Source organism: Chaetomium fimeti (assembly GCF_033439085.1).
Source record: "Chaetomium fimeti strain CBS 168.71 chromosome Unknown B0H64scaffold_12, whole genome shotgun sequence".
NCBI lineage: Eukaryota > Fungi > Ascomycota > Sordariomycetes > Sordariales > Chaetomiaceae > Chaetomium > Chaetomium fimeti.
The window spans coordinates 514,486-539,506 of NW_026944340.1; the positions used below are offsets into that span (position 1 = coordinate 514,486).

Genomic DNA, 25,021 nt, shown 5'->3' on the forward strand with positions numbered 1-25,021 from the left:
GCCGTTCTATCAAACATTACCGCCTCATATCCTTCGTCCTTTCCTACTCGGCACGCGTCGCCGGCGGATAAACACGCTTTCCACTACTGCGCGTCTTTCCCACGATAACCCGTCTTAGGCCCGCCGACAGAACAAGCAGAGAATACCAATACCGAGACCCCATGGCTTTCGCATCTGTTTAGCCACTGTCCACTTTTCGGTGCCGAAACCTCCCCCGATAGACCGCTGTAACGAACTTCGCACGCCTCGCTCCCTAGGGCGGCCAGGATGGGCATCTCAGGTATTACTCCGCCTGCTTATCCTTCCCGCTGCCTTGCCGGCTAACTGACCTGCAGGCCTTCTCCCGCTCCTCAAATCAATCCATCGTCCCACCGAGCTCAAGAAGTATGCCGGTGAGACCTTCGGTATCGACGGCTATGGCTGGCTCCATCGAGGTGCCGTAGCCTGTGCCATGGAGCTGGCCCAAGGCAAGCCAACTCGCAAGTAAGTCGGACGCCCTTCTCTCTTGCCCTTCCAATTTTAACATCCCATCAGATATGTGGACTTTGCCATGCACCGTGTCAGGATGTTCAAGTACTTCGGCGTTACCCCGTATTTGGTGTTTGACGGCGATTTTCTGCCCAGCAAGGCCAAGACCGAGGCTTCAAGGTCCAAGCGTCGGGAAGAAAGCAAGAAGATCGGGCTCGAGTTTTTGAGGGCTGGCAAACCGTCACAGGCTTATGCCGAACTTCAGAAGTCCATCGACGTCACTCCGGAGATGGCTCGTCATCTGATCGAGGAGCTAAAGAAAGCCGACGTCCCATATGTGGTCGCACCGTACGAAGCAGACTCTCAGCTGGTCTATCTCGAACGCCAAGGCCTAATCAGTGGCATCGTGTCCGAAGATTCCGACCTGCTGGTGTTTGGCGCCAAGCGCCTCCTAACCAAGATGGACCAACACGGTCATTGTATCGAGATAAACCGGCGAGATTTCTGTGCCGTCCGCGAGATTTCTCTCACCGGCTGGACGGATAACGAGTTTCGGCATATGGCCATTCTCAGCGGCTGCGACTATCTAGATGGCGTCAACAACGTCGGCCTGAAGACGGCGTATCGCTTGATTCGGAAGCACAAGACCCCCGAGCGCATCATCAAAATGCTTCGCTTCAACGGCAAGCACCAGATCCCCGAGACCTACCTTCAGGATTTCAAACAAGCCGAGCTCACCTTTTTACATCAGCGTGTTTTTTGTCCAAAAAAGCGGGATATTGTTCTCTTGACGGACCCAGCGCCCTCGGTCAAGGTCGACGACATGCCATTCATTGGAGCACCGGTCGAGACGGAGATGGCTCGGTCCATCGCTGATGGCGATGTCAATCCCATCACCAAGCAACGTATCCCGCTTCCGCGGTCTCCCGGGAAGAGGAGGATTAGCCAGGCTCTTGCCCCAGCGAGCGGACCACCAAGAAGTCTGGGAAAACCGATTAGCGAGTTCTTTAAAGACAGGAATGCCCGTCGGATACCTCTTGGTGAAATGGACCCGAACTGCTTCGCCGTGGATTCGGATCCTAACACCAGTACCGCGGTCGAAGAGGCACCCCGCCCGATTGTGTTCCCACTTCCGAGGCCGTATATCGATGGTGCGGAGGAAGCTTCGGCGAGTCCACTCCGGCCGTATACCAGCAATGCTCGCGCACTCCGCCGAAAGACGGAGCCTGTTTCGAAGCTGCTCGGCCTGGATATATTTGAGTCATCTGGTCATCGTCGCCGGACAACCGGCCCGGCAATCCAAGTGTACCAGGACTCGGCGGCTTCCAGCAGACCGCCGAAGAAAGCCCGTTTATGTGACGACTCGGCCTTTGCCGGGGTCGCCAGTGCAACCCCAGAAAAGAGCAAATTCTTTTCCATGACAGAGCAAAAGAGGCCTGCTAAGAAAAAGGTGGACGAGTTTTTGATGTCGGATGATTCGATCGAAGAGGCATTCCGGAGTCTTCCGGACGACACTTGGCGCTCTGAAAAGCCAGCCAAGCCGACCGACGACATCACCATTTTTCACGAGCCCTCTCCTAAGAAGCGGAAAGAAGATATTTTCCCTTCGGAACTGTCAATCGATCGGCAGGACCATAATTCCGACGATGCCGTAGAAGTACCAGCTTCATCGCCTGTTCAACACGGACCAACCAAGGGGTATAGCGATGGCCACCCCGCATCCATGACGCCGCTGGGGGACCTGCTTAAGGAGTTTTCGTATGACACAGCACAGCCCCGGACCCGAGTCGTCCACGGGCTGCCCACGCCGGCATCTAGTCTCCAGCAAACGGCGACCCCGAAGAGCGGCGGCCCAAGAGGCACACAAATCCCCATGCCGACTCCCCTACAGCGAATGGGGGCTCGGGCGTTCCGACGTGGAAAATCTCAGTCGATGCCCTTGACCCCGCCGGCAAGCAACGATTCTGGGCAGTTCGACTCGTTGCCTGTAAACCCGGCCTTCATCCCTTTGCCAAAGGTAGATGTCGAGGAGCTCGAGGCGCTGAATATTCCCTTGGGTAGCGAGGACCAGCTTATCCCCGAGAGTGAGAGCGAAGATGATGGTGTGGATGGTGTGAATGGTGGCCCCACAGTTAGGCGGCTGAATCTGTCCAAGTTCCTGTATTCATGATCTGTTTGTTGTCCTGATAGGGTGGCAGACCGGTGGACAGGAACCTGGGATGGCGAAATAGATAGCGGGAGTAGTGCATAGCATGGCGCTGGCGTTTGGCCGATTTCTTCTAGGGCCGAGTTGGCGTTTGGGATCTGGCGACGGGGAACATGATGAGAAGTGTTGTTTATCTTTAATCAACTTGGTCTTGGGCGTACTAAAGGCCCTAGTATCGGCGGGGACGAGGCGAACGAAGAAGTTGATTATGGCAATGGAAGCGTTTGAGCTCTTTGAGGGAATGGTGACGTTGAGGTTGTCGCCCCGAGACCCCGACCAATTATTTAGGTAGAAACAGATTTATGCCGCTGTCTCTGGGTCACAGAGCTACAATTTAGCAATAGGAATAAATGCGTCCGTAAATGAACTTTTGCGCTATTCGGATTTTATGGCTCGCTCCTTTGGCTTTCAACTTCCTATTGTTATCTTTGCTCATCCTCTGTTGCTATTGTCACCCCCCCCAAATCCACTCTCAATAGCCTGACCGCCCGGCAGAATCAACGAGCTGCATAGGTGGGGCAGCAACGAGAACTCCACATCCACCCAAAATTTCGCCGGCGATAAAATTCATCCGCTTGTCGTCCCGCCTCGTCAATTTTCCACGAGAGGTCGACGCTTGTGTTTGACAGGATTGTTCGCAGCACGGGAACCCCCTCAACGTTGGTGCCCCGGAAACACAACGCGAACCCGCCTTCTTTACAATTCTGGGCAAGAGACACACAAACATGGCGGACTCGACGTTGCAGGTAAGCGCCCGGTGCAAGCCATCATCACCAAACCAAAGTTCGCCAACTGATCCTTGCTCGCGTGCACCAGGAGCGCCTGCGCAATCATGCAAAGGCATTCGATGGCCTCCTTTCTCTGATCCCAGCCAAGATGTACTACGGGGAAGACACAAGTGTATGTTGTCTCTCCCTCTCCTCGCTCCCTCGCCCCGCGCCGCTTCCGGGGGATTGGTTGTTTTATGCACCACCAGCTGCATCCCATCATCTGGTTGCGGTGCTACCACGCGCAAGACTGTTGCTGATGCCCCTATTCGTTGCCTCGTGATAGGACCAGTGGAGGAAAAAGAAGCAGACCAAGGACGAAGCCAGGGCCGCCAAGCGGGGAAAGCTCGACCCGGACAGCGAACTCAACCGCAATGCGAAGGAGGTGCTGGACGAGCGGGCGCGGAACAAGCGTAAGCTGCGGGAGATGGAGGCTGAGGAGGAGAGCGATGCGGGGTCCGACCAGGACGACGACAGTGATGTTTCCGGTATCGAGAGGGAGAAGCCTGGGGAGGGACTGAAGAAGAAGCTGAAGTTGGACGATGGCGACGAGGAGGAGGAAGAGGAAGAGGAGGAGGAGGAGGAGGAGGAGGAGGAAAAGGCACCAAAAAAGCAGAAGGCGGTCGAGGAACCGGAACAGAAGGTGGTCGAGCCGGCTCTCAGCAAGAAGGCCCAGGCGAAGGAGAAGAAGTTGGCCAAGAAGCAGAAGCAGGAGGAGGCCAAGCAGGCAAAGGAAGAAAATCCCAAAAAGGCGAAGAAAGCAGAGAAAGCAGAGAAGGCTAAGAAAGTCGAGAGCGAGGCTGAGGAGTCCACAACCGACGAAGCGCCTGTACAGCCATCTGCCGAAGCCGAGAGCGACGACGAAGTATTGGCACCCATCAACGTATCGGGACTTGCGAACGAAGAAGACACCTCAGCCGACTCAACCCCAGCGTCGCCCACCTTCGACACAGTCAAGAACGCGTCCGTCGAACCAGCGAGTACCACGACCTCCATATCTTCAGCTGTTCCGCCGTCAGAAAAGCCCAAGTACCTCAAGATTCCCGCCGACACCACTGCTCTTCGCGCCCGCCTAGAGGCGAAGCTCCTAGCCCTACGCGCTGACCGCAAGGCTGACGATTCCGAGGGCAAGCCCATCCGCACAAGGCAAGACCTCATTGAGTCGCGGCGCGAGAAGCAGGCCCAGCGCAAAGCCCACAAGCAGGAGATGCGCCGGTTGGCTAAGGAGGAGGAGGATAGGAAACGGGAGGAAGCGCTCAACAGCGCGCGCAACTCGCCGGGGCTCAGCCCCCTATTCGATCAAGATGACGACCGCAGCGCCAACAACTTTGCCTTCGGCCGCCTCGCCTTCTCCGACGGGACCCAGCTATCGCACGACCTGAGCTACGAGAAGGGCCCCAACGGCGCCAAGAAGAAGGGACCCTCAGACCCCAAGACCGCGCTCCTCAAGCTAGAGGCGCAAAAGAAGCGCGTCGCAGGCATGGACGAAGACAAGCGAAAGGAGGTGCTCGAGAAGGAAACGTGGCTGGCCGCGCGCAAGCGTGCCGAGGGCGTCAAGGTCCACGACAACGAGTCGCTGCTTAAGAAGGCGCTGAAGCGCAAGGAGAAGTCCAAGAAGAAGTCGGAGCGCGAGTGGAAGGACCGCGCCGAGGACGTCAAGACCTCCATCCACCAGCGCCAGCGCAAGCGCGAGGACAACCTCCGCAAGCGCCGCGACGAGAAGGCCGCCCACAAGTCCGGCAAGAAGAAGAACAAGGGCGTGCAGACCAAGAAGAAGAACCGGCCCGGGTTCGAGGGCGGGTTTGGCGGTGGGCGGAAGTGAAGGGGTCCGTCCTAGAAGTTGATGGCACGGGAAGCTTTGTCGGGGCGGCGGCTAGGTAATGCGGTCTTTGTTTCGTATGTTGCGGGTGTCTGGCGTTGATCGTATACCGGACGCATCGCGGTATTTTGGGCTTTATTCTTGTCTTTTGGGCGGCACCTGGTCTGCATGCGATTCCCGGAGTCTAGTGGATAGGAAAATATCATTGACTGAGCTGATCGCAAGCAAGCAACCCAACATCTTTGCCGCACACTGTGTGCTCCATCCTCCTAAAGCTGATTTCGAACTCCGGCCTAGCCTCAGCACTACGTGTTACGTCACATACCAGGCGCAGCTCTCCTTTTTTCCGCGTGTCCCTATTCAAAATTAGATGCGCTGAGTCTAAGAAACAAAAGTTCACGTGTTCACATTCTAATACGGACTATGTCGTACAAACCAACTTCAAATCCAGTAATGCGACACGCGACCACCCAAATACCCGATCTATTCCCCATCGACAGCCAGCCTCTACGAGAGATTTTATAGATCATCGTCATGACACGCCATCAATTATCTGCATGAAATAGAAAAAAAATGAAGGAAGCAGAAGAATCCTTAAGATAACAAGAGAAGAGAGAAGAAACAGGCTCCCTTTTGCTCCGTTTCCCAACAACCAAACAAACACAAGCAAGAGCACCCCCGAAAGTAGCAACAGTGAGAAAAACCAACATGGGCATCTAGGTCGTCGTACAGCCCTGTTAGCACCACACGCAAAGCCACGGGTCGAGCCATCAGAGACAACGCCCCCTTTCCGGCCCACACCCCTTGACTAGAACCCAGGAAGGATACAACGAATTGCACCTAAACAGACAGAGACAGACAAATGCCGCCCCCGTTCCCCGTCCCAGTCCCCACCTTCCCCCCTTCCCTTGCCCGCCCGCCTACCCAACCCACCACCCGTCCGTTCGTTTCTTTGCCGCCCATCCGAAAAGTGTTTTGCCCGCCAGAAACCGCCAACTTCACCTTACCGGCCCGAACGCCAGCCCAAACCCTAGGTTAAAAGCCATCGCCCCTGTCAACCTCGATTTTCCAGCATTTGTTTGTCTGAGGGATCAGTCCTCTCCGCCTTGGCGACCCAAAACCAACCCACGACTCAAAAGAAAAAAAACACCCGTCGTATTTTCCCGAGGTCGACTAAGCAGGCGAGAGTGGCAGTGCGTCCAGCCCATCACACGCCAAGTATATCGAGAGGTGGCTTGGCGTTATGGAGTGGTGTAGAGAAAAGGAGAGAAGTGAAGTCGGCCGAGGGGAGGGGGGTTATGACTCGCAGACGACAGATGATGACGGCACCTTCATCATGGGCAGCATTTTGACCGCCTCGCCAGGGCAAATTGCAGCACCACCAAAAGGGAGGTCAGAAACCGTATCGGCGCAGCGGGGGTGCCGGCGGCAGACTACCTGACCACTAGAGAAGGGAGTCGAGGCGTGTGAAGACGCTCAGGCAGGCGGCTACGACTTCCAGCTGGAGTTCCTTCTCTGGGGACTTGTTGATTTCCTATAGAGGGGTTAGTTGGTTTTTTTTTGTTTGGTTTTTTGGAAGTGCAGAGTCAAACGCACCTCGGCAATAACCTGGGGCAGGTTCTCCCCGATATCGTTGCCGGTGGCCTTGCGGCCGAACGGCCACTGGCTGTAGTCGGCGAGCAGCTCGTCGGTCTGGTTGAAGGCCTTCTCGCGGGCCTCGTGGCCGAGGGTGGACAGCGCGTTCTCGAGCACGTTGGCGGCGTACGCGGCGCACACCATGGCGACGGTGCGGATGTGGCGGAACTCGAGGTTCTCGGGCAGCCACTGCGAGCCGTTGATGACGACGGTGCGCTGCGTCAGCACGTTGCGCACGCGCCGCCGGATCTCCTCCTTCGCGCCGTTGTCCACCACGGGGTGCGTCGCCATGTCGAACAGCAGGAAGTTGCGCTTCTCGGTCCGCAGGATGCCCTTGTCTACTAGGCCCTTGGCCAGCCGCTCGCGCACCTGCTTAAGCTGGTAGCCGATCTTCATGAGGTTCCATGTTTCGCCTGTCCGCCCGCACACACGTTAGCACACACTTGCGAATTCGGTTCCGTTTTCGGGGTCGGTGGTAGGTAGTGGTGGTGGTGATGGTGGTGGTGGTGCTCGCGTACCGCTCATGAGGTCAATCCAGCTGCTGACGCTCATCTTCTCGCTCGTCTTCATCATCTTGAGCGCCTCGTCCAGAAGCACCTCGCCTGTCAGTGTGTCGTCGATTACCTCGATGATGCGGTCGGGCAGCGGGAAGCTCCGCCTCGAGGGGGTCTTTTGCATGGCTACGCGGCCGCGGAAGGCCAGTTCAAGGACGATGCACCCGCGCAACGCGTACGAGATGTTGTCGTTCCAGAAGGAGAGGTAGCCCTGTTTTTGTATACCGGAGTCAGCCGTCTGCCATCGTACCCACCACACACGCCAAGGTGAGGAGGGGGTTAAGTCGGGTTCTCAAACCAACCTGCTTGTCCTTCAGCCCCAGCAGCAACACCTCCTCCATAAGCGTCAGCTTGGGCTGCTTGCTGCGCTCGGCGCTCTCGCTGATATCGCGCGGATCAAAGGCGATCCGGTGGCCGTTCTCGCCGCTCTCGTAGCTGGTCTCGGGCCCCGTTGTGGGTGTCCCGTTGTCCCGGACGTTGGCCGACGAATTGGTCCGCGACCCGATGCCGCTGCCGCCGTTGGTATCCGCGTCTCCTCCCGCGCCGCCTCGACGCCGTGTCAGGCCCGACGTAGTGGTCGCCATGGCTTTTTTGTTTCTTTTCTTGTTTCTTCCTTGTCTCTGTCTCTGCTCTTCTTGTGTTCTTGGTTGCCTTTTCCTATTCCTATCGCGAATGGCGCTAGAAACCTTAGGCCTGTGGCAGCAGTCTGTTTAGCTTGCCCCGTTCGCTGGGGTGGTGAGGGCCCGGGTTGGGGTGATGGGGTCGGTGGTTGTCGCGCGTTGGCTGATGAGATTCTTTGGCTTGGCTTTCGGGGATTGTTAGGTTGAGTTTAGGGGTTCGAGAGACAAGGCGATTGCTTGGCGAGCCGGGGGTTTTGCAGGGGCCGGATGTCAAGGTCTTTAATCAACGATTTGGTTAGGCAATCATCGAGGACAGTGTCTCGAGCGGTAGCACGAGCCCAAATCGGTATTGATGTGGTGTTTGCCTTGCCAGTGGCCCCCAATCTTTCCCCGTACTATGTATGTATGTTCCTTTTTTTCTGCTCCTTTTTCAGTGTTGCGCTCGCCGCAGCATGCTGAAATGGGGTTTAGCGGCCCCGATAACGATAAGCTGAGTGAGAACGCCCTGCCAAAACGAACCAAAATGCACTGTGGGGCGATCGGGTTGCCTGTTGCCAAGATTTGCGTTCCATCGAAGGCTCGGGTCAGGACCTCGGACGAATATGAGGCCGGTGATGTTCTCCGCTCAAAACGACAACAGGAACAATTTCTTTTCGTCTTGGGGATGTTGATTTATTGGAATTGTTGTCTTCAGTCTCGCCGCCCCGGTCTTCACCCACCTTGCCCGTCCTCTCATCATTCATACATAACCCTAACCCAGGACCCTGAATCGTTTTGTTATTCTGTAACTCACGCCTGTGTGGTTTATCACCAGAGGGTTTCACAGGTGTCAACGAGCACTGCCTCCTACTTCATGCCCATAACATTTGTGTTTGAGCTACCTAATGTATCTCATAATAGAATGGTTTCAAAGAATATACCCTATTCTAGGCAGGTATCATCAACATCTCTCCCAGCTGTGGTGCGCTGAGGGGAAGCCCCTCTTCTGCCCCAGTGCGTACGCGTCATCGTGCCAGCGATGAACGCCTAGGCTGCCATGCCTAGAACATGCCTAGAAAGCCGAAAGGCAAAAAAGTGTGTAAACGCATCCAACAGGGGATGTCGGTCGAGATGACGCCGCTGAAACCACCTCTATTCTATACCAAGCCAAAATGCACCCTGCTCCCCATGCACCCCCAACTGAATTAAACCAGCTCCTTGGAAATGATGCCATCCATACTCCATTCCCCCTTCTGCGCCCGGTTAAGCACCTCTCTCCCCTTCTCCGTCAACGACGGCTTGCCCGCCTTGTCAGTAGCCTGCTCAAAAAAGACGGGCTTCCACGTCTCTTTTGTCCGTTCGCGCTCGCGAGCCTTCTCGCGCTGGGCCTCCTCCAGCTCCTGCTTCACTGTCGTCGCCCGCGAGAACTGCTTGGCAAGAATGGCTTTGGTAACTTCGCCCCAGAGTTGCAAGGACTCATGGGGTAGCTGCTGCTCAGTAGGCGGGAGCACCTTGGGCGCAACAGCGAGAGGGGCAATGTCGATGATCGTGATCTGCTTCTCGGGGGGGTGGGAATTCTGTAAAGTGGGGTCAGCGCTGTGGCTTCACTGTGTGTAATCATGATGTGAACTCACTAAGGGTTTGGAGCCGAGGGTGAACACGATCTTCTCCTTCCAGGGCCCGCCTAATCTCACGAGGATGTCCGCCTCCGGGACGTCCTGGATCTGCCGTTTGTCGTCTTTCTCCGGGTCATACCGGAAAATGATGCCCTCGACTTTGTTTGTTGTCCGACCAAGCCAGCCGTCATCGTAGTAACGCAAGATTGCCTTGAGTTTGGTTTCGGGGCATGTAACGTAGGCCATATCACCAACGCTCACACTCAGGGCGCCCCTGAGAATACCGCCCAGATGCGCAGCAGGGTGCGTGAGCTGATACGTCTCATGGTCGCGGCGCTCCACTGTGATGAAGATTCCCAGATTGTGCTCTCCCGGCATCACCTTGATCGAAGTGCCAGTGAACTTTGCCGTAATCTGGTCGAAACCCTTGGCATGGATCCCCTTCTCCGGGCAGCTGATGTAGAAAGCACTGACAGGTGGGTGGTGGGAAGTCTGCTCCGTCAGATATGAAACCCGGACTGGCTTGGCCGGGTTCTTGGCCGACTGTGAGACCGATACAGTTGAGGCAGCACGGGCATCTCCAGATCCAAGTCCAGCCGGGACGGAGAGCTTTGCTGACTTCATGCTGGACGCGCTGCTCCCAGGGGAGCTGCTGTTTCTCCGCAGCGCGCTCGTGTCGATCTTGGGGGCGTCATCCTCGGTTTCCCAGTTGCACTGACCACATTATTCCATCAGTAACTGTCCTTCTATCCAATAATTTCAAGCGGCGCGCTCTTATGTCGGCCTCAACATACCCTGAAGAACTCGCCCAGGCAAGAGTTGTAGGGTTTGCACGGCTTCCCCTTTGCGTACTTGAGGTCCTTTGTGAACCAGAACCGCAACACTTCCAGCATGCGGTCAACCGGCTCGTCTGCGGTCCCAATGGCGATAAATGCATTCGGGGAATCGAGATAGTTCCAATATTCGAGATTTGGGGTCGGTTCGAGAAGCTGTGACGGCAGAGAGAACCGGACGGAAGCGAGGTCGGTGACTCCTATGAACCTGAGAAGGTAGAAATGTTAACACCGTATGCCAATATGCTCGGCGGTGACTCGGCGACCTCTCCCCACTTTCACTGACTATGATCGCCTTCGACGCCTTTTGCAGGGCAATAGGTGGTTGGGAAAGGGGAATCTGGGCTCAATGCACTCACTTTCTTAGAATCGAAATGAAGGTTTTGAGCTTTGATCCGTCATTCTGAGGTTCGTCTGTCGCGGGAACATCTGGCGACGGAGTGGCAGCCTCCGGTGTGTTCGATGACGGCGAAGAGAACGTCCACATGATGGAAGCTCCTCAAGCCCTCCTCGGCGCGGCGCCGGGTGGACAAATACAGTGGACGAAAGTAGATTCCGCAACGCTGGCGATATCCCAGGGGAGGCTTGGCTTTGGAGAACGAAGTGGATGAGGCCAGGTATTTCGTGAATTGCTGAAGTTGGCGGTCGGGAACTGTGACCGTCACCGGCTTAGGGGTGTCCGGGGGCCGATCAGCGGGCCGAGCGCCACTGCAGGGCAGCTGATAAGGGGCAACGGCGGACGGATAAGGGGAGAAATCGAGGGGGATCCACCACACCCCACCAAGCAACGAACAGCAAGAGCGACCTGACTGGAACCTTGTAGGCTCACCGCCGTCAAAACATAACTTTCATAATTCAGCTTTAAACATTCTCAACCTTTTCTCGCGATGATTTGTGAGTATGGCGCGATCAGGAAAAAAATGAAGTGATACCGGGCGGAGAATCAAGGGGTTCAGCTAAGAGGAATTGATATTGCAGGAAGCTCGTCCGGGCTACGTCCGGGGATCACGGCGCAGTCCCGTCAGCCGCCCCGGGGCGAATCACGAACCAATCATCTGGCCACGAGCACGAATCGCGGGTCTCAACCAGCCAACAGCGGTTCGCCGAAAGGAAGGCTGCGGGCTCTCATGACCCTCCTCTAGTTGAGGCCAATACCCGTCGGCAGTCGGGAGGCAACATCTGGCCAATAACCCCAGTATCCTCCAGCACGAGGTTGCAGAGCTAGTCGCCGGGAAGAGCTTGAACGGGGTAAGGTGTGTCTCGGAAGGCGAGCACGAGCGCTCCAGGGCTCAGTTGTCTCTTCGTTAACCTTTATCTCACGCGTGATCCCTTTTGGAGAAGAATGGGAGTCAAACGGGACCCACCGTCTAACTTTACCCATATACCTGCCTACAGGCACAGCGAGCAACTTGTGACACTCACTGCATATAGTTACTTCGTGGCTCATGCAGGTGCCTACACGTTTCAGTGAGATGGCTTTCCCTCCGGCCAATTTTGAGATCCTGGCACGCTATCGTGATGCTGAAATAAGAGAACCAGTTGAGTGGGACGGTCGACCACCCCACGATTTGAACAACATACGGCCACTAGTCTTATACATATCAAGTGGTCGGTCTTATGACTCTATGTTGTTTACTTAAGCTCGATCCCGAGCCATTCGGGACGGACAGCGCGTGACTGACGTACCTGAATCTACGTGTCAGTTCAACCTAGACAATGACATGACGGAAAAGTCTCAACCCACAAAACTATGACAGTTGATTCTCGGGGTCTTACCTTCAGCTTTGCCGCTGGCAGACCTGATGCTACCACCCACCTGCAGTCCCAGTATCAGTTTGCAGTAACCGTCCCACCGCGTTCTTTCCCAACGCATCAGATAACCAGAAAACGTTACGAGACGAGACAACATGCGTCAATCCATATGTTGCGAATAACACCACTTTTGCGAACAACGGGGTTAGAACGCCACTACAACCACATCCCCATCCCAGCGAAGCAGTATCAGTCACCCCCAGACCAGCTCAGCCGAAAGGGCACACGAGCCATAACAAACACCACATATACACGATCGCCGCCTCGCTTGCAAACACGAGGCTGGAATGAGATGAGCTTCAGCCTCACCGTTACACCATGATGCCCGCCCCCGCGCTCTCTGTCCCACATACCGGTACTTTGCCGCCGTCCCACCGCTGAACAACGGTCGCCTCTGCACCCCCCCCTCACCCAACCCCTAAAGCCCACACCCCCGTCATCCGGGGGCCGCAACCGACCTAACTAGCCAACCCAAGTCCCGGGCGGCCGGCCGGCGCGGCGCAAAAAAACAAGGTACAATACCCGGCCGGCACGCCCGGTGTACGGAAACGGAGGGGCGGCCGAATACGAAGTTGCTATATTGCCGCCGGGTCGGGAGACTGCGCCTCGCCGAGGGCCACCGAGCCGGTTCTATGTATGTAGTAGCGTACCTGGTCTAGTGTGGTATGCATATGAGTCTATCCATCCTGCCTCCCGGGACTGGGAAGGCGGGGGCCACTCCCGGTTCGGTTATCACCACCGTTGCCGCCCGAGCGACCCCCCAGGGGGCGATCAACTCGTGGTGGAGGACGGCTGTGGCGTGGTATGCATGGAACGCCGGCGGTAGGGTTTTTTTGTTCGGATGTATGGTCGAAAAGGGGGGATGAACGGCTATATGTTTTTGTGATATATATCCATAGGAGACTAGGGGGGGTTCGCCGCCTTGATGGGTTGCGGTGCTGATCTCCCAAAAATAACTAACGGGATGGAGATTTCTGTTGGGGTTGGCGGGTGTTACGGTGGCAATGGAAGCTTGATCTTTCTCACGAGGGCAGATTAACCTTAACGGCTCGATGAGATCGGCTGGTAAAGCAGACTGAAAATTACGTGCCGCACAAGCTGGGGGCTACACTACAACTACCTACCCACTACCTTCACTACAACATCGACTAGCTGACATACCAACGGTATGTGTGCGTCCCATCCAGGCGGCGAACTGTCAGACGCGGTGGCAAAATATGCTTTGATACACGCGCATTCGACAGAGTTGTTGCACTTGAACTGCAGAGCTGCATCAGTCTGCATGTCTGGTCCCTGGCCCCTATCCCAGCCCATCAGCCTCGTGCATACTTGTCAGGGCGAAGGATATGAACTATTCTGTACATATGGCCTTTTCAAATCTCCGCCCCTTGTCGAGCTGAGCTTGTTGAAGTGCGAGAAGTAACCCTGCGCGTGCGCTCGAGTCGCATTATATTGAATCATGATCAAGAAAGCGGCTGTGCTGTTGCTCGATGGAACGTCAGCCGCGGTGGTGATGATGTGTAAGTCATGACAAGTGGGTGTGCAAGGAACGGAAGAATCCAGCCAGTCCCGACACGGTGGGTGGGTGACAACGCTCCCGCAAACCCGGCGAGCCGGCCTCAGCCGGTGTGCCCGGTCCAACGGCCGGCAGGGAGTCGTCTCGGGGCAAGTGCCAAATGGGGGAAGAGCTTCGTCTGGCAGTGCTTCTGTTTTTTTGTCGATCACTTCGTGTGTCGGTGCTCCCTCCTGCTCGGTCCAATCTCATAAGGCAATGCAAGGGTGCCCTTCCCACGCTGTCCATTTTACCTTTTTTTACCCGCTCGATTTTATTGCGGGTTGTCATTGGGGGTCGCTCGCCTTTTGGTGGAAGTGCAGAGGTGATGATTGGTGGTGGTCCGGAGTGGTGTGGGGTGAGCTTGCAGGAGCAAGGGAGTTCTTCATCCCATGCGCCGGGCAATTTTGAACAAATCTCCCAATGACGTCATAGCTCGGTACCTTTGAACATGGGCTTTGGCTGGTGTGGTTCCTTCTCACTCATTGCTCAGATGTGGATGTTTCCCGACTTCGAGAAACGGCATAACGGCCGAGATAGCGGCTTAGCAGACAACGGCGAACGGAGGCGGGGGCGGGCTGAGATGGGAATTTGTCAACAATCGCATCTCTCGGGTGAATTGAGATGACGTAGTGAGTGCAGCAGCTCGTTCATCAGTGACGAATCGCACGCGACCCGTCCACGCGGCGGAAGTGCTCCCGGCCGTGTCACAACATCATCTTGCGGCCCTTTCTGTGTCATGATACGAATAGTGATCAGATGATGGTTGCCTGCGCGAGCCTACCTCGATGCTCTGCACTGCTGCTTGATGCGGTGCGACCTTGCGGGGGAGGCGGTGAAGCGGATGAATAGTGTGCGTTTTTGGCTTTCCAGAACAGGACGAGCGACTGCTTCTGCATCCGTTGACGAACGCTCGAAGTCATTTGATTGATCCGGAGCATTGCCCGCGGTGTTGGCTCGCCTACCGCGGGCATGCCACGTCGCCCTGTCGGACATGGAGCATGGGCGCTGCTACAGAGAAATATTGTCCCTCGTGGAGAATTGGCAAGGAGGGTCCGGCTGAAACAATGACGTCACCGTGCTGAATGGGCTGGGCCACTGAGGGGGGGCACGGGGGCCAAAGGAAAGAAAAGGAGAGGAGGAAAGGCAGGACGACAAGAAGTTGATGGAGGGCAGCATGTCAGCCCTTTCGTCACTCGAAGTCTCGAAAACCGAGAGAGTGAGAGTGTTGCTCTTTGTGTCTATTTGTTCCCGTGGAAGGAAGGGTTGGGTATATGAACTGTGTGCCTGCGGGGGATCGAAGATCAGACCCTTTTCTTGGCGTGATTGTCGTTATTTTTTGGGTCGCCCGTGGGCCTTCGAGCTCTCACCGACGCTCAACCCGGCGACGCTTGCGTGTTCTGCCGGTCGGTAATCTGACTCCTGGGGGCAAATGCCGGGACCTGGGGCCGGATGTGGGGACTTGCCTGCCGAGTTCGATGGTGTCCGGGGCAGGGAAACGCAATAATATCAAGTGCTGGTGGTCTGCGCGAAAGTGCCCGTTGTGCGCGCACAGTCTGCACCTATATAGGTCGGGCGCGTTGGCGCTCGATACCGCCACACAGGGACGAACAAGACGGTGAACCAACACAGCACGGGCACAGTCCCGATAGGACTTATTTCTCAAGCTCTCGGGTACCCTGGACCCCAGCTTCGGAATGCTTCCAGAAATACCGAAGTTAGTGGGACTCGCGGGCCCCAAAGCAGTCGAGATCGACTTCTGCAATGCCTCAGTGCAAATGATAGCCCAGCAATGCCGGCGCAAAACCTGGGGATAAACATTGAACCTCAAAGCAAAGCACCAAAGGTCAGCACCCTCTGTTCCACCAAACGAGGGTTCATCCCTTTCTCTTTTCGTTTTTGTCGGCCATTCGGCGTTGTTATGGGCCTCCAACCCGCGTTTGCGGCGGGGGCAGCCGAGAGGGCGCTGGAGTCTGGACAACCGCAGGGATGCGATGCTCCAGGAACGCAGGAAGGCTGGGGAAAAGTTTGCCGTGACGTCATTCTTATCTTCCTCCCGGGATGCAGATCCCTGTAACACTTTCAGATCGGGACTTTGGGCCGTGTGTGAGTTCGGAGCTGAGCAAAGCTGATTTTCTCCTTCTCCTCTGGTGGTTCGATATTATCGATCTGGGATACGATTCCCATCAACAATAGCCATGCCGCTGGTAAGCTGGTCCAACAAGGGGTTTGAGGACACCCAGAACGGCACATTCCGTTGCTGGTGTTCATCAGCTGGGGTCGGGTGAGAAAGGGGGGTGTGTCCTGTGCGAACGGAGCACTCGAAAGCTTCCCGGGATCATCCCTGCATTTGTTGATGCAACACAACACACCCGAAGATTGGACGGAACATTCGCGCGAGACCCCCATGCGTTTGCTCTACGGAACCGTCCAGTGTGGCCACGGTCTGAGCCACAGCGTCATGTCACTGGCCCACAGCTGCCTTTTTCTCGAAAGATTCGCTCATGGTTTGAAAGGCTCGTCGTCAACCCAAGAGACAGATCGACAGGATAGCCTATCGTTGGGAAAAAGAAGTGATGAAGGTTGTCCGTGTGGCTTATTTGAGGTATGTGTGGCGAAACCGCGCGGGGCACAGCCGTATGTTGTCGCAATGCGTGGCGGCGGGGCTGGATAAAGTATGTTGTGTACCAGTACTTTATCCGAGCCAGCTCCCGCCCCAAGTCGCCGAAGCTCCCCGATAAGAGGCGTACGAGTGCTGGAGTTAGTTACGCCGTATCGAGCAATACAGACGAAGGTACATGATACGTAGTTAGTGAGGTATCCAGGGAGGCATCGCCGGCCATCCCATGCTCGCCATCTGCGGAGATAATGCCCCGATATAACGCTGACTTTCCCATTGCGACCCTTGCACATCTCGTTAAGGGAAATATCCCTCTGGGCCACACCCCCCCTTCATGAGTCTTCGAGGCACCCCATCCGTCTCCGCAAACAGAAGCAGCCACATTTCGTCCTCCCTTGGGTACCCTCGGGTCTCCGGGGGTCGGCGGGGTTGCCGCTGAGCGCAATTGGATGGTGTTATGGTACCTGCTTGTGCTCAATCTTTCTAGCTTTGCCTGCCGTCTTCTCTTCTGTCTCGAGAAGGCTCTTTCCAATTCCCACGCCTGCTCCACACTTCCTCCGCACACACACGGACCTGGGCTCGCTCGGAATCGGCTGCATTTATTCGACAGTGGAGCGCATTAGCGGCTGCGAGTTGGTATATACGTACAGCCCCGAAGCCCACTCGCACCTCCCCTCTCGATACGGTTGCGAGCGACGCTTCTTGCCAGACCTTTGAGTTTACTAAACAACGAGCGGGCACCTTGCCATCTCCTCTCTTTCTTTTACACCCAGACGACTCTCGTTTTCCGATACTAGTTACTCTCATCCCGCACGCCTACCATTTTCCCAACCGCTCGGTTCGCTCGCTTCATTGTGACACGCCAGGCGACACCGTCGGGAACGGGCGTTTGTTCTGTTCGCTTGCCTGCATGAAGGCTGTGCGCGCCTCGCGGTAAAAAAATAAAAAATAAAAAAGGCCAAAAATACAAAACAGAGAACAACCGCATTGGGCATTTTCACGCACATTTTGCGCGGCCGACAAGAAGTGCCCGGACCGTCACAAGTTTTGCGCCGTCTCCGGCCGAGCCGACGTTGTCGCACTCATGTTCCGTCAACGGTAAGTCGAAGCCGACGCTTTCCCTCTTGACACCGGTCGGAACGCGCGAGTCGCCCGATCCGCTCGGGTTACAGTGTTCTTGTGATGGCTCTGTTACTGACACCGAATGCCAAACAGAACAAGTTCGCAAAAGCCCGCCGACGACCTGCTGGCCAATTTCAGGCAACAATTCCCTGAAGTGGCCGTCGTCGGCTCATCCGCCACTACAGCCGCTCCGGCTAGAACGGCAACCGCGGGGCAGCATGTCGATGTCCCCGGCACCGGACCGGAAAGGTGCGTCTCTTCACCCTCGGAGTATTTTGCGCCCCTTTCTTTTTTTCTTTTTTGGGCCTCCCAAACGTCAAATGCGTATGCCTCGGTGGCATCAACCCTCCTAGGCGTATCAAACTAACTTCCGTTCCCGCCCTTCAGGTCCCATAGCATCAGCCATGAAGCGTTCCGGGACCAAGACCCCACCCCACGGGCATCGAACGATCCCTGGCGGTTCACACCGTCCTTGCTAGACCCGGGCACATTCTCGTTCGCCAACTTTCCAAATCAACCCCCCGGGTACTATACCCCGACCCCGGGTGGGACCAATACCATTTACCACCCGCAGGCCGGCGACCTTCACACGCCCACTCTGGGTCTGGGTATGGGCCTCGGGACCCCGTTATCAATGCCAAATTCCGAGGGCGCAATACACCCGGGCACGGTACACTCGGGCGCGGTACACGCGGGTGCGGTACACGCGAGCGCAGCACCGATGGATATGACTGGTTTTCACCCCGGCTTTCACCCCCAACCGTTCCAGCAGTTCAACCCCTTCATCCAACCTCCTCCACCACAGCCGTCATTCGCACCGTCGTCATTCATGCACCAAGATACCGGGTACGAAACGATGGACCAGGGGTCGCCAATGGATTCCGACCATGCCGACGAACGGATCCGAACTATCGACGCCAATTTTCAGAGCCAGTCCCCCATGGTGGCTTTCCAAACAAGACAGTTCGGAATGGCCACGTCCGTACCTCTCCCGGCGTCGGCCGAGAAGTTCCGCTTCCACTCGGCTCTCAACGCGCCGACCGCTATGATCAAGCACGCCGACGAGATCCCCGTTACTTACCTAAATAAGGGCCAAGCGTACTCGTTATCCATCGTCGATACGATGCCTACGCTCCCCATTGTGCCGGGCACGCGGTTCCGGACCTTTGTGCGTGTCTCGTTTGAGGACGAGCAGCAGCGGCAGAAGCCAGGGGTGTGCTGGAGCCTATGGAAGGAAGGACGCGGGACAAACGAGGCCCATCAAAGAGGAGGAAAACTGCAGGCGGTCGAGTATGTCGAGGCGGGGCAGCCGGCAGAGGGGGACGACAAGAAGACGCGCATCGAGTTGGAGACCTCGTCATTTGACGGCTTCTCGGTCGTCTGGACTCCCGGTGTGAACGGGGCGGCCGTCGAGTGCAACATTGCCGTCCGCTTCAACTTTCTTTCGACCGACTTCAGCCATTCCAAGGGCGTTAAGGGTATCCCCGTCAGGCTCTGCGCCAAGACGCACCTCCTGCCGGCGGACGGGTCGCCCCCGACAGACACCAATAACGCCCCGGAGATCTGCTACTGCAAGGTCAAGCTGTTCCGCGACCATGGAGCTGAGCGCAAGCTCTCCAACGACGTGGCACACATCCGCAAGACCATTGACAAGCTAAAGCAGCAGATCGCGCAGGCCGAGAGCGGCATGAAGGATTTCGGCAAGCGCAAGAGAACAGCGGGCGGGTCGCAAATGAAAGGACAGAGCGGGCAACGCCCCGGCAAGGTGCAGAAGCACAAGCGCACGTGGTCCATGTCCTCTGCCAGCTCGGCTGGCGGCGGCGCGCGGGTACCCCTAGAAGAGGACCTCCACTTCAAGCTCCAAACCCTCCAGGACATGTTCACCAGCACCCGCCCCGTGAGTATACTGTACCTACGCGGCGAGGAGCTCGACGACCCGGACCTCCACCCGGTCTCCCTCCCCGGCGAGTCCCTCGATCTCAGCAAGGTTGAGTCCCGCGACAGCAACGCTTGGCGCAGCGGGCGGAGCTCCGTCACCGGTTCCTCCCTGGTCTCACCATCCCCAAGCTCGCTCTCGCTCCACTCCCAGGCCTCGGTTAGCGGCAAGCCGCCTCAATGGCAGGACTACCAAATGGGCGGCAACACTTCGGACCCCTCCTCACGCGACAATAGCCGTCCCCTTCAACACCAACCTACCCGAGTCCGCCAGGTCGACGAGGCCGGAAACCTGACGGGCTGGATTGAAGCCCTCGGCGTCGACGCCTCTTACCGCCCGCCTGCCGACCGCGCTGCCCCCAAGCCCATTGCTTGCTTCTACGTCGCGCGCCGCACACCTTCCGGGGACCCCTCGGCAGCGGCCGGGCATGACCTCCACCGCGCCGTCTACCTCACCCAGCGCTCAGTACGCGACCTAGTCGGGCGCCTCGCAGCCAAGTGGCAGTTCGACCCGGCCCGCGTGATGCGCACCGTACACGTGGTCGAGCCGCGCGGCCTCGAGGTCGAAGTCGACGACGACGTCATCCGCGAGCTGCCCGAGGGCCTGGACATGACGCTCGAGATCGTCGAGATCGGCAGCCCCCCCGCTGGCGGCGGCGGCGCCGTCAAGCGCGAGTGGGAGATGGCGCTCGACGCCCCCGGCGAATCGGACCTGCCCTCGCCGGAGAGCAATGCCGCGCTCGGTGTGATTGAGCTGCGGCTGCGGTACTGAAAGGAGGGCGGGGTGTTGTTGATGATATTTTATTTACATATGTGATGGGGATGACATGGTTTGGGCTGGAGAGGAAACACATCACTCTATGCGTGGATAAATAGGGGTAGGGTAAGGTCGGTTGGGCGTCTTTGTCTCTCGGGCGCAGTTTGGCTCGGCTGGCTTTTTTATTGGGGGGGCAGGGGGGTAGGTGGGATGTATGGGTTCTGTTGCTGGTGGTTGAGGGTACTGTCATCAAAAATCACGGTTTGCTGGCTAGGTTGTGGCATCACGCACGCACTCCTTTTCGGGGCGTTGAGTTGGTTGGGGGATGGATGGGTGGGGGTACTAAGGGGGAGGAGGCCGGGGGTGGGTTGCGAATTCTGATCTTCGCTTTGCTCTTTTTCGAGATACCAGGTCGCTCGACGGGCGGCGGACGTTGTCTTGCCTTGTTTGGCTTATTTTTTGTTCGGTTTATTCTTCTACTCTCGCGCGTGCCCTTAAGAGGGGATGTGTGGGGGTGGTGTATAGGGAGCTATTTATTTATTTATTTATTTATTTATATTTGTGCGGTTTTACGGTTGTCCGGTGGGATTTTCCTGAGGCTTTTCTCCCCGGCGTGTGGTTTGCGGCTGTATGGAATTGGTTTTTTGTTGTTGGATGTAATGTCTACATTCTTGGTTTACATTTTACTGTTCTGGCGATGCTTCCCGCGTTGGATGGTTAGAGTTTCTCCAACACCGGGTGTTTTTTTTATATTACACTTGAGCGGAATTCCTCTCTGCGTAACTATTTATGAAGCGAGTCCAAAATCTACTTTCACTTCTTCCTCATCCCCCGTTTGGGGGGTCTTTTCCGCTTGATGCATAACTAACTCACCACTCCACCTCTTCCCTCGCGCTCTGCTAGCGTGGTTCCCCCGGCCGCCAGATCCCTGCGATGCGTGTCCTTACTCAAAAACTCTTGGGATCGGGGATCGGGGATCGAGGATGAGTCGGCGCCCCTTCAAACGAGCCGCTCATCAAACGGGTCTGTCCCTTGGGCATGGCCATTGGATGGAGGATCTGGCGCTCATTTGCATTGCTTACACAGTACTGTCTATTGTTGCGGTTTATTAGCCGCGTTTGGAGTGCGGTGTCGCGGTGTTTACCAGCCGCACGGTTTCTTTTGTCGTTGTTTTTTGTCCGTACCGTGGAGGTTTGGGGGCTGGAACCTTCCCAAATCCCGGAAGGCCGGGCCCGAGGAGGAAATGCTCCGGCGAGGTCCTCCTTGTACAAGTATTGCGTTTGGGTGGCTGTTTTGGTGCGTGGAAACTAACGGGTTAGCGCTCTCGTCGGCACACAGTGGCGGCACTCTCAAGCGACGGGAAGGAATATACATGTGAAATGCTCTCGTATATACATACATACATATATAAGTAGGTACATGTTGGTATGTAACATATTTAGAACGCGTCACGTTATTCGCCACCACACTCACATCGGACGAACACCCCGATACGGTGGGGGTTTTGGATTCGGGGATTGGTCCACCACCGCATTGAAGTCGATAATACATCTATCAGCAACAGCTTAACGCATTCACCACTACGAACAACGTTGTTTCCGAACAGACTGCAAAGCTGCAGCTCGATGGCGACATTGGGGCCTGATTGTCAAGAGTGAGCCACTGCGCCCAAGTGCATGTCAAAAGACGCAGAACTACACTAAGCTAACTCGTCGGTAGCTCGGACGATACTTCCTTCAAGACCATTGCTGGGAGAGTATCATGTGGCCATCGGGGAGGCCGTCCGCTGGCCGGGGTTACGCCCGTGCGCCCCGGTTTCCGCCGCCGCTTGTTATGGCCGACCGTCTTGCCATGTTGGAGGACTCAGACCAGCGCACCCCGGCTTCCATATCAGGGTGCTCAGTCCCTCCACGCGTGGTCCTGGATGTATGTACAAGCGGGCCGCAATTGCACTCCTTGGCGTCCGGCTTGTTCCCCCGCGGGACGACGTACCGGCGAGGTAGCCTCCGGGGACCATGTCTCGGGGGGTATCAACCGGGGACTGCGTGACTGCTCAGGGCAGTGTCAAAGCCTGACACGGGTTGTCGCTACTGGCGACGGCCTCGCCGACCTCAAACATGATCCATGCCTCACATATTGACTTGTATCTCGTGCAAGACACTCGTGGACGGAGAATCGACCGAGTGACCCTCGCGTTACAACCCGCCCCCGCTACCCCCAGGATCAAAATGTTTCACCTCATCTGTGTGTCTACGGGCACGCCCCCCTCACAGCCGTTGCGCGCGTGGTTGCGGGTTCCAAATCGGGGCATGCCTCTGTCGATCACCGGGCGTCGGGACGCCGGGTGTGGTACTCGGGACGGCGAGCTGCCGCGCCTCTGGATGGGCATCCGACCAATGGGGTCTATGGGGACCGGGTGTGTGCAAAAGGAATGGGTGTTGTGTTTCTCGCCACGGGATCTGTTTTGTGCCGGATGGAATAGGGGTCCTCGAGGTGTGTGTGGTTGTATATATGTGTATGTAAATACACCATGCCATGGGCCCAGACCGGGGTCACACAAGAACACCACCCAGACATGCACTCCAGGATTCACTCCTCGAAACGGCAGTCCTGAGCCTGAGCACCAACCCTCAAGCGCCCGCCAGCGCCGAGCTGAGACGGTCACGCTATCATCAAAAGCTTCCCGGTCCGTTGGCCACCGAGACCCCAACATCCGACAGCGCTTCTTCCCCATCCCTATCCCTAGACGAGCTAGACACCATCGACCTTCTCTCGCCGACAGAAGCCCTCCCACCAACCAATTCCCCCCGGAGAGAAAGCTGCGCGTCTCTCCCAACGCCACAAGTCGGACCGAGAGCCCACGCCCAGACACCACAACCACAGTTCGAACCCCTCGCCACACCGCGGTCCAGACGCCGGGGACTTTCCCCCTCGCCCACTCACCAGAGTCACCACCAATGAATGGCAACAACCGCAGCAGCGAAAACATCAGCAACACCCCCGGAAAGCATCCCCGAGCCCAAGATTTAACCATCACATATCATCTCCATATGTAAACAGCCCGCACCGCCACTGTGGCACGCCACCAGCCAGGTGTGTGTGTGTGTGTGTGTGGGTGTGAATAAGTGGGTGGCGGGGGGCGTGCGTCGAGCAACACCGTTTAACTGACTGTCTGAAACAGAGTGAGACATTGGGATTTGATACACCGCTTAACTGACTGTGCAGAGCAGGGTGAGTGAGGAGACATGGGACTTGAACAACAACCGCGGCAAAAGCCACCGCACTCGCCACAGTCGTATGTATGTACCGGTACCGGTATGAGGAGCGACCTCCCTAGCTAGTTAGTTATCGGAGTCCAGCCCCGAACCTCTCTCTCTCTGTGACTCGCGACGGCTCTCGCCACACCTCGGCGGGACGCCACAACGATCGGCAACGCGGCGCGGGGCGGTGGTGGGAGAGTTAGGGGGGAGGCTTGACAACTGTTCTGGATTGTCTGGACTGTTCTGCTCTGATTAAGGGACGGCCGTCTGCGTGGCTGTGCTCCTCCGTTGTGGGTTTTCGGTTGCGTTCCGTTCAGGTGTGCAGGGAGAGGGATCGGCGGTGGTGGTTTCGGTGATCGGTGAGGGGGGGGATGTGGGTGTTCGTGAAGGGGGGGGGTGAGATTGGGTTTGGGGCATGGCCGGGCTCCGGGCCGACTGCGCTGCGAGGGAGGGTTTGAGGGTAACATGGTTTACAAAGTAGGGGTCCTCGGGATGTTGGGGTCCCGAGGTTGCTTTCCCATGGTGGTGGTAATCGACATGTTTGGGGTGCCTCATGTGTTTGCGTGCGTGAAGGTGTTGCTTATGTGTCGATGGTTTCTTTTTTTAGTGAAGATGTTCAACTCTGATCTCAACTTCACTCCTTGTCCCCAGCGTCCCTCCCAGCGGCCTCCCTATTTACACACCGGTTTATTATTTTTGTACAAATGAGTGTCATACCGTCCGTGGTCGTCGAAACGTCAAGACATCCATCCCTCTTCCACGGCCATTATGTAAATGTATCAGGGGTTTGGTGCAAATAGACTTCGATACCATCTCATGAACACTTCGGTCCCATCCCGGGTCAGCATTCGGAGGCAGCTGCATTCACAATGAGGATATCCGCATTCTGAAACACAATAGGATCCCTCAATCAGCGAGATGGGCGGGTGATCGACATGGTGGCGGATACGCGACGTCACCCTGCATGCCCTTCGTTACCTCCACACCGCCGTCGGTCGAATCAACCACCATTTTACCCAGACGATGGCATGGATCAGGGCTTCAACTGGCCATCTCCACCGCCATGATCACAAGGCCGACCTCAGCAGTTCAGCACCATACTGTGTCTGCTCATCACAAGTTCAGCCACAGGTACCGAAAGCGTGAAGGAACAGTTCCATTGGGTCAGAAAAAGGAAAGAGAAAAGATTACCGAGACATCTTCCCAACCGACTTCATGGGTATCAACCGCCACGACCATTCCTCATGAGAATAGACCTGGCCAGACACACAGACCAGACCAGACCGGGGGTATCAAACTCCAAGCCCCAAGCTCGCCAACCAACCAACTACCAGATTCCGAAAATGCCTCCACCCAACGCCAATTACAGGAGAACCGAGAGGTTGTATGTGCATGCGCGAGAGTCTGGATGTGACGACCCAAAACGCCCCAATAAGTCCGTGTCGTGCCATGAGATATGTGAAGAA

At 56.6% G+C, this 25,021-nt stretch overlaps 5 protein-coding genes across 5 annotated transcripts; 3 read left to right on the forward strand and 2 right to left on the reverse strand.

Annotated features, from left to right (window-relative positions):
* Positions 1-267: 267 nt before the first annotated feature.
* Positions 268-5,263, forward strand: B0H64DRAFT_420891 (uncharacterized protein; the record flags this gene model as incomplete). Its single annotated transcript, XM_062805497.1, has 5 exons — positions 268-280; positions 336-483; positions 535-2,579; positions 3,426-3,574; positions 3,728-5,263. The coding sequence occupies 5 exons, from the start codon at positions 268-270 to the stop codon at positions 5,261-5,263; spliced, it is 3,891 nt and encodes a 1,296-aa protein (XP_062654255.1).
* A 1,441-nt stretch (positions 5,264-6,704) lies between these two features.
* Positions 6,705-8,033, reverse strand: B0H64DRAFT_378529 (Golgi phosphoprotein 3-domain-containing protein; the record flags this gene model as incomplete). Its single annotated transcript, XM_062802592.1, has 4 exons — positions 6,705-6,794; positions 6,857-7,308; positions 7,414-7,660; positions 7,752-8,033. 4 exons carry the CDS (start codon positions 8,031-8,033, stop codon positions 6,705-6,707), a joined length of 1,071 nt encoding a protein of 356 aa, XP_062654256.1.
* A 1,113-nt stretch (positions 8,034-9,146) lies between these two features.
* On the reverse strand, positions 9,147-11,309 carry B0H64DRAFT_55463 (uncharacterized protein). Its single transcript, XM_062808426.1, has 4 exons — positions 10,857-11,309; positions 10,459-10,705; positions 9,683-10,378; positions 9,147-9,625 (listed from the first exon to the last, which is right to left on the reverse strand). The coding sequence occupies exons 1-4, from the start codon at positions 10,982-10,984 to the stop codon at positions 9,254-9,256; spliced, it is 1,443 nt and encodes a 480-aa protein (XP_062654257.1). The 5' UTR covers positions 10,985-11,309; the 3' UTR covers positions 9,147-9,253.
* Positions 11,310-17,427: 6,118 nt separating this feature from the next.
* B0H64DRAFT_55570 (CP2 transcription factor-domain-containing protein) lies at positions 17,428-20,467 on the forward strand. Its single transcript, XM_062808427.1, has 3 exons — positions 17,428-17,579; positions 17,697-17,852; positions 17,991-20,467. The coding sequence occupies exons 1-3, from the start codon at positions 17,566-17,568 to the stop codon at positions 20,308-20,310; spliced, it is 2,490 nt and encodes an 829-aa protein (XP_062654258.1). The 5' UTR covers positions 17,428-17,565; the 3' UTR covers positions 20,311-20,467.
* A 1,695-nt stretch (positions 20,468-22,162) lies between these two features.
* On the forward strand, positions 22,163-23,607 carry B0H64DRAFT_55580 (uncharacterized protein). The gene is made up of 2 exons (XM_062808428.1): positions 22,163-23,420; positions 23,477-23,607. Exon 1 carries the CDS (start codon positions 22,413-22,415, stop codon positions 23,349-23,351), a length of 939 nt encoding a protein of 312 aa, XP_062654259.1. The 5' UTR covers positions 22,163-22,412; the 3' UTR covers positions 23,352-23,420; positions 23,477-23,607.
* The last annotated feature ends 1,414 nt before the right edge of the window (positions 23,608-25,021 follow it).

Excerpts from the sequence above, each read along its gene's own strand:
- B0H64DRAFT_55580 (XM_062808428.1), top strand. The coding sequence starts at position 22,413 with ATGATCCATGCCTCACATATTGACTTGTATCTCGTGCAAGACACTCGT.
- B0H64DRAFT_55463 (XM_062808426.1), bottom strand. The coding sequence starts at position 10,984 with ATGTGGACGTTCTCTTCGCCGTCATCGAACACACCGGAGGCTGCCACT. Across the intron at positions 10,379-10,458 it reads GCCTGGGCGAGTTCTTCAGG|TGCAACTGGGAAACCGAGGA; the intron begins GTATGTTGAGGC and ends TAATGTGGTCAG. Across the intron at positions 9,626-9,682 it reads CCCTCGGCTCCAAACCCTTA|AATTCCCACCCCCCCGAGAA; the intron begins GTGAGTTCACAT and ends CCCACTTTACAG.
- B0H64DRAFT_55570 (XM_062808427.1), top strand. Across the intron at positions 17,853-17,990 it reads CCCGGCACCGGACCGGAAAG|GTCCCATAGCATCAGCCATG; the intron begins GTGCGTCTCTTC and ends CCCGCCCTTCAG.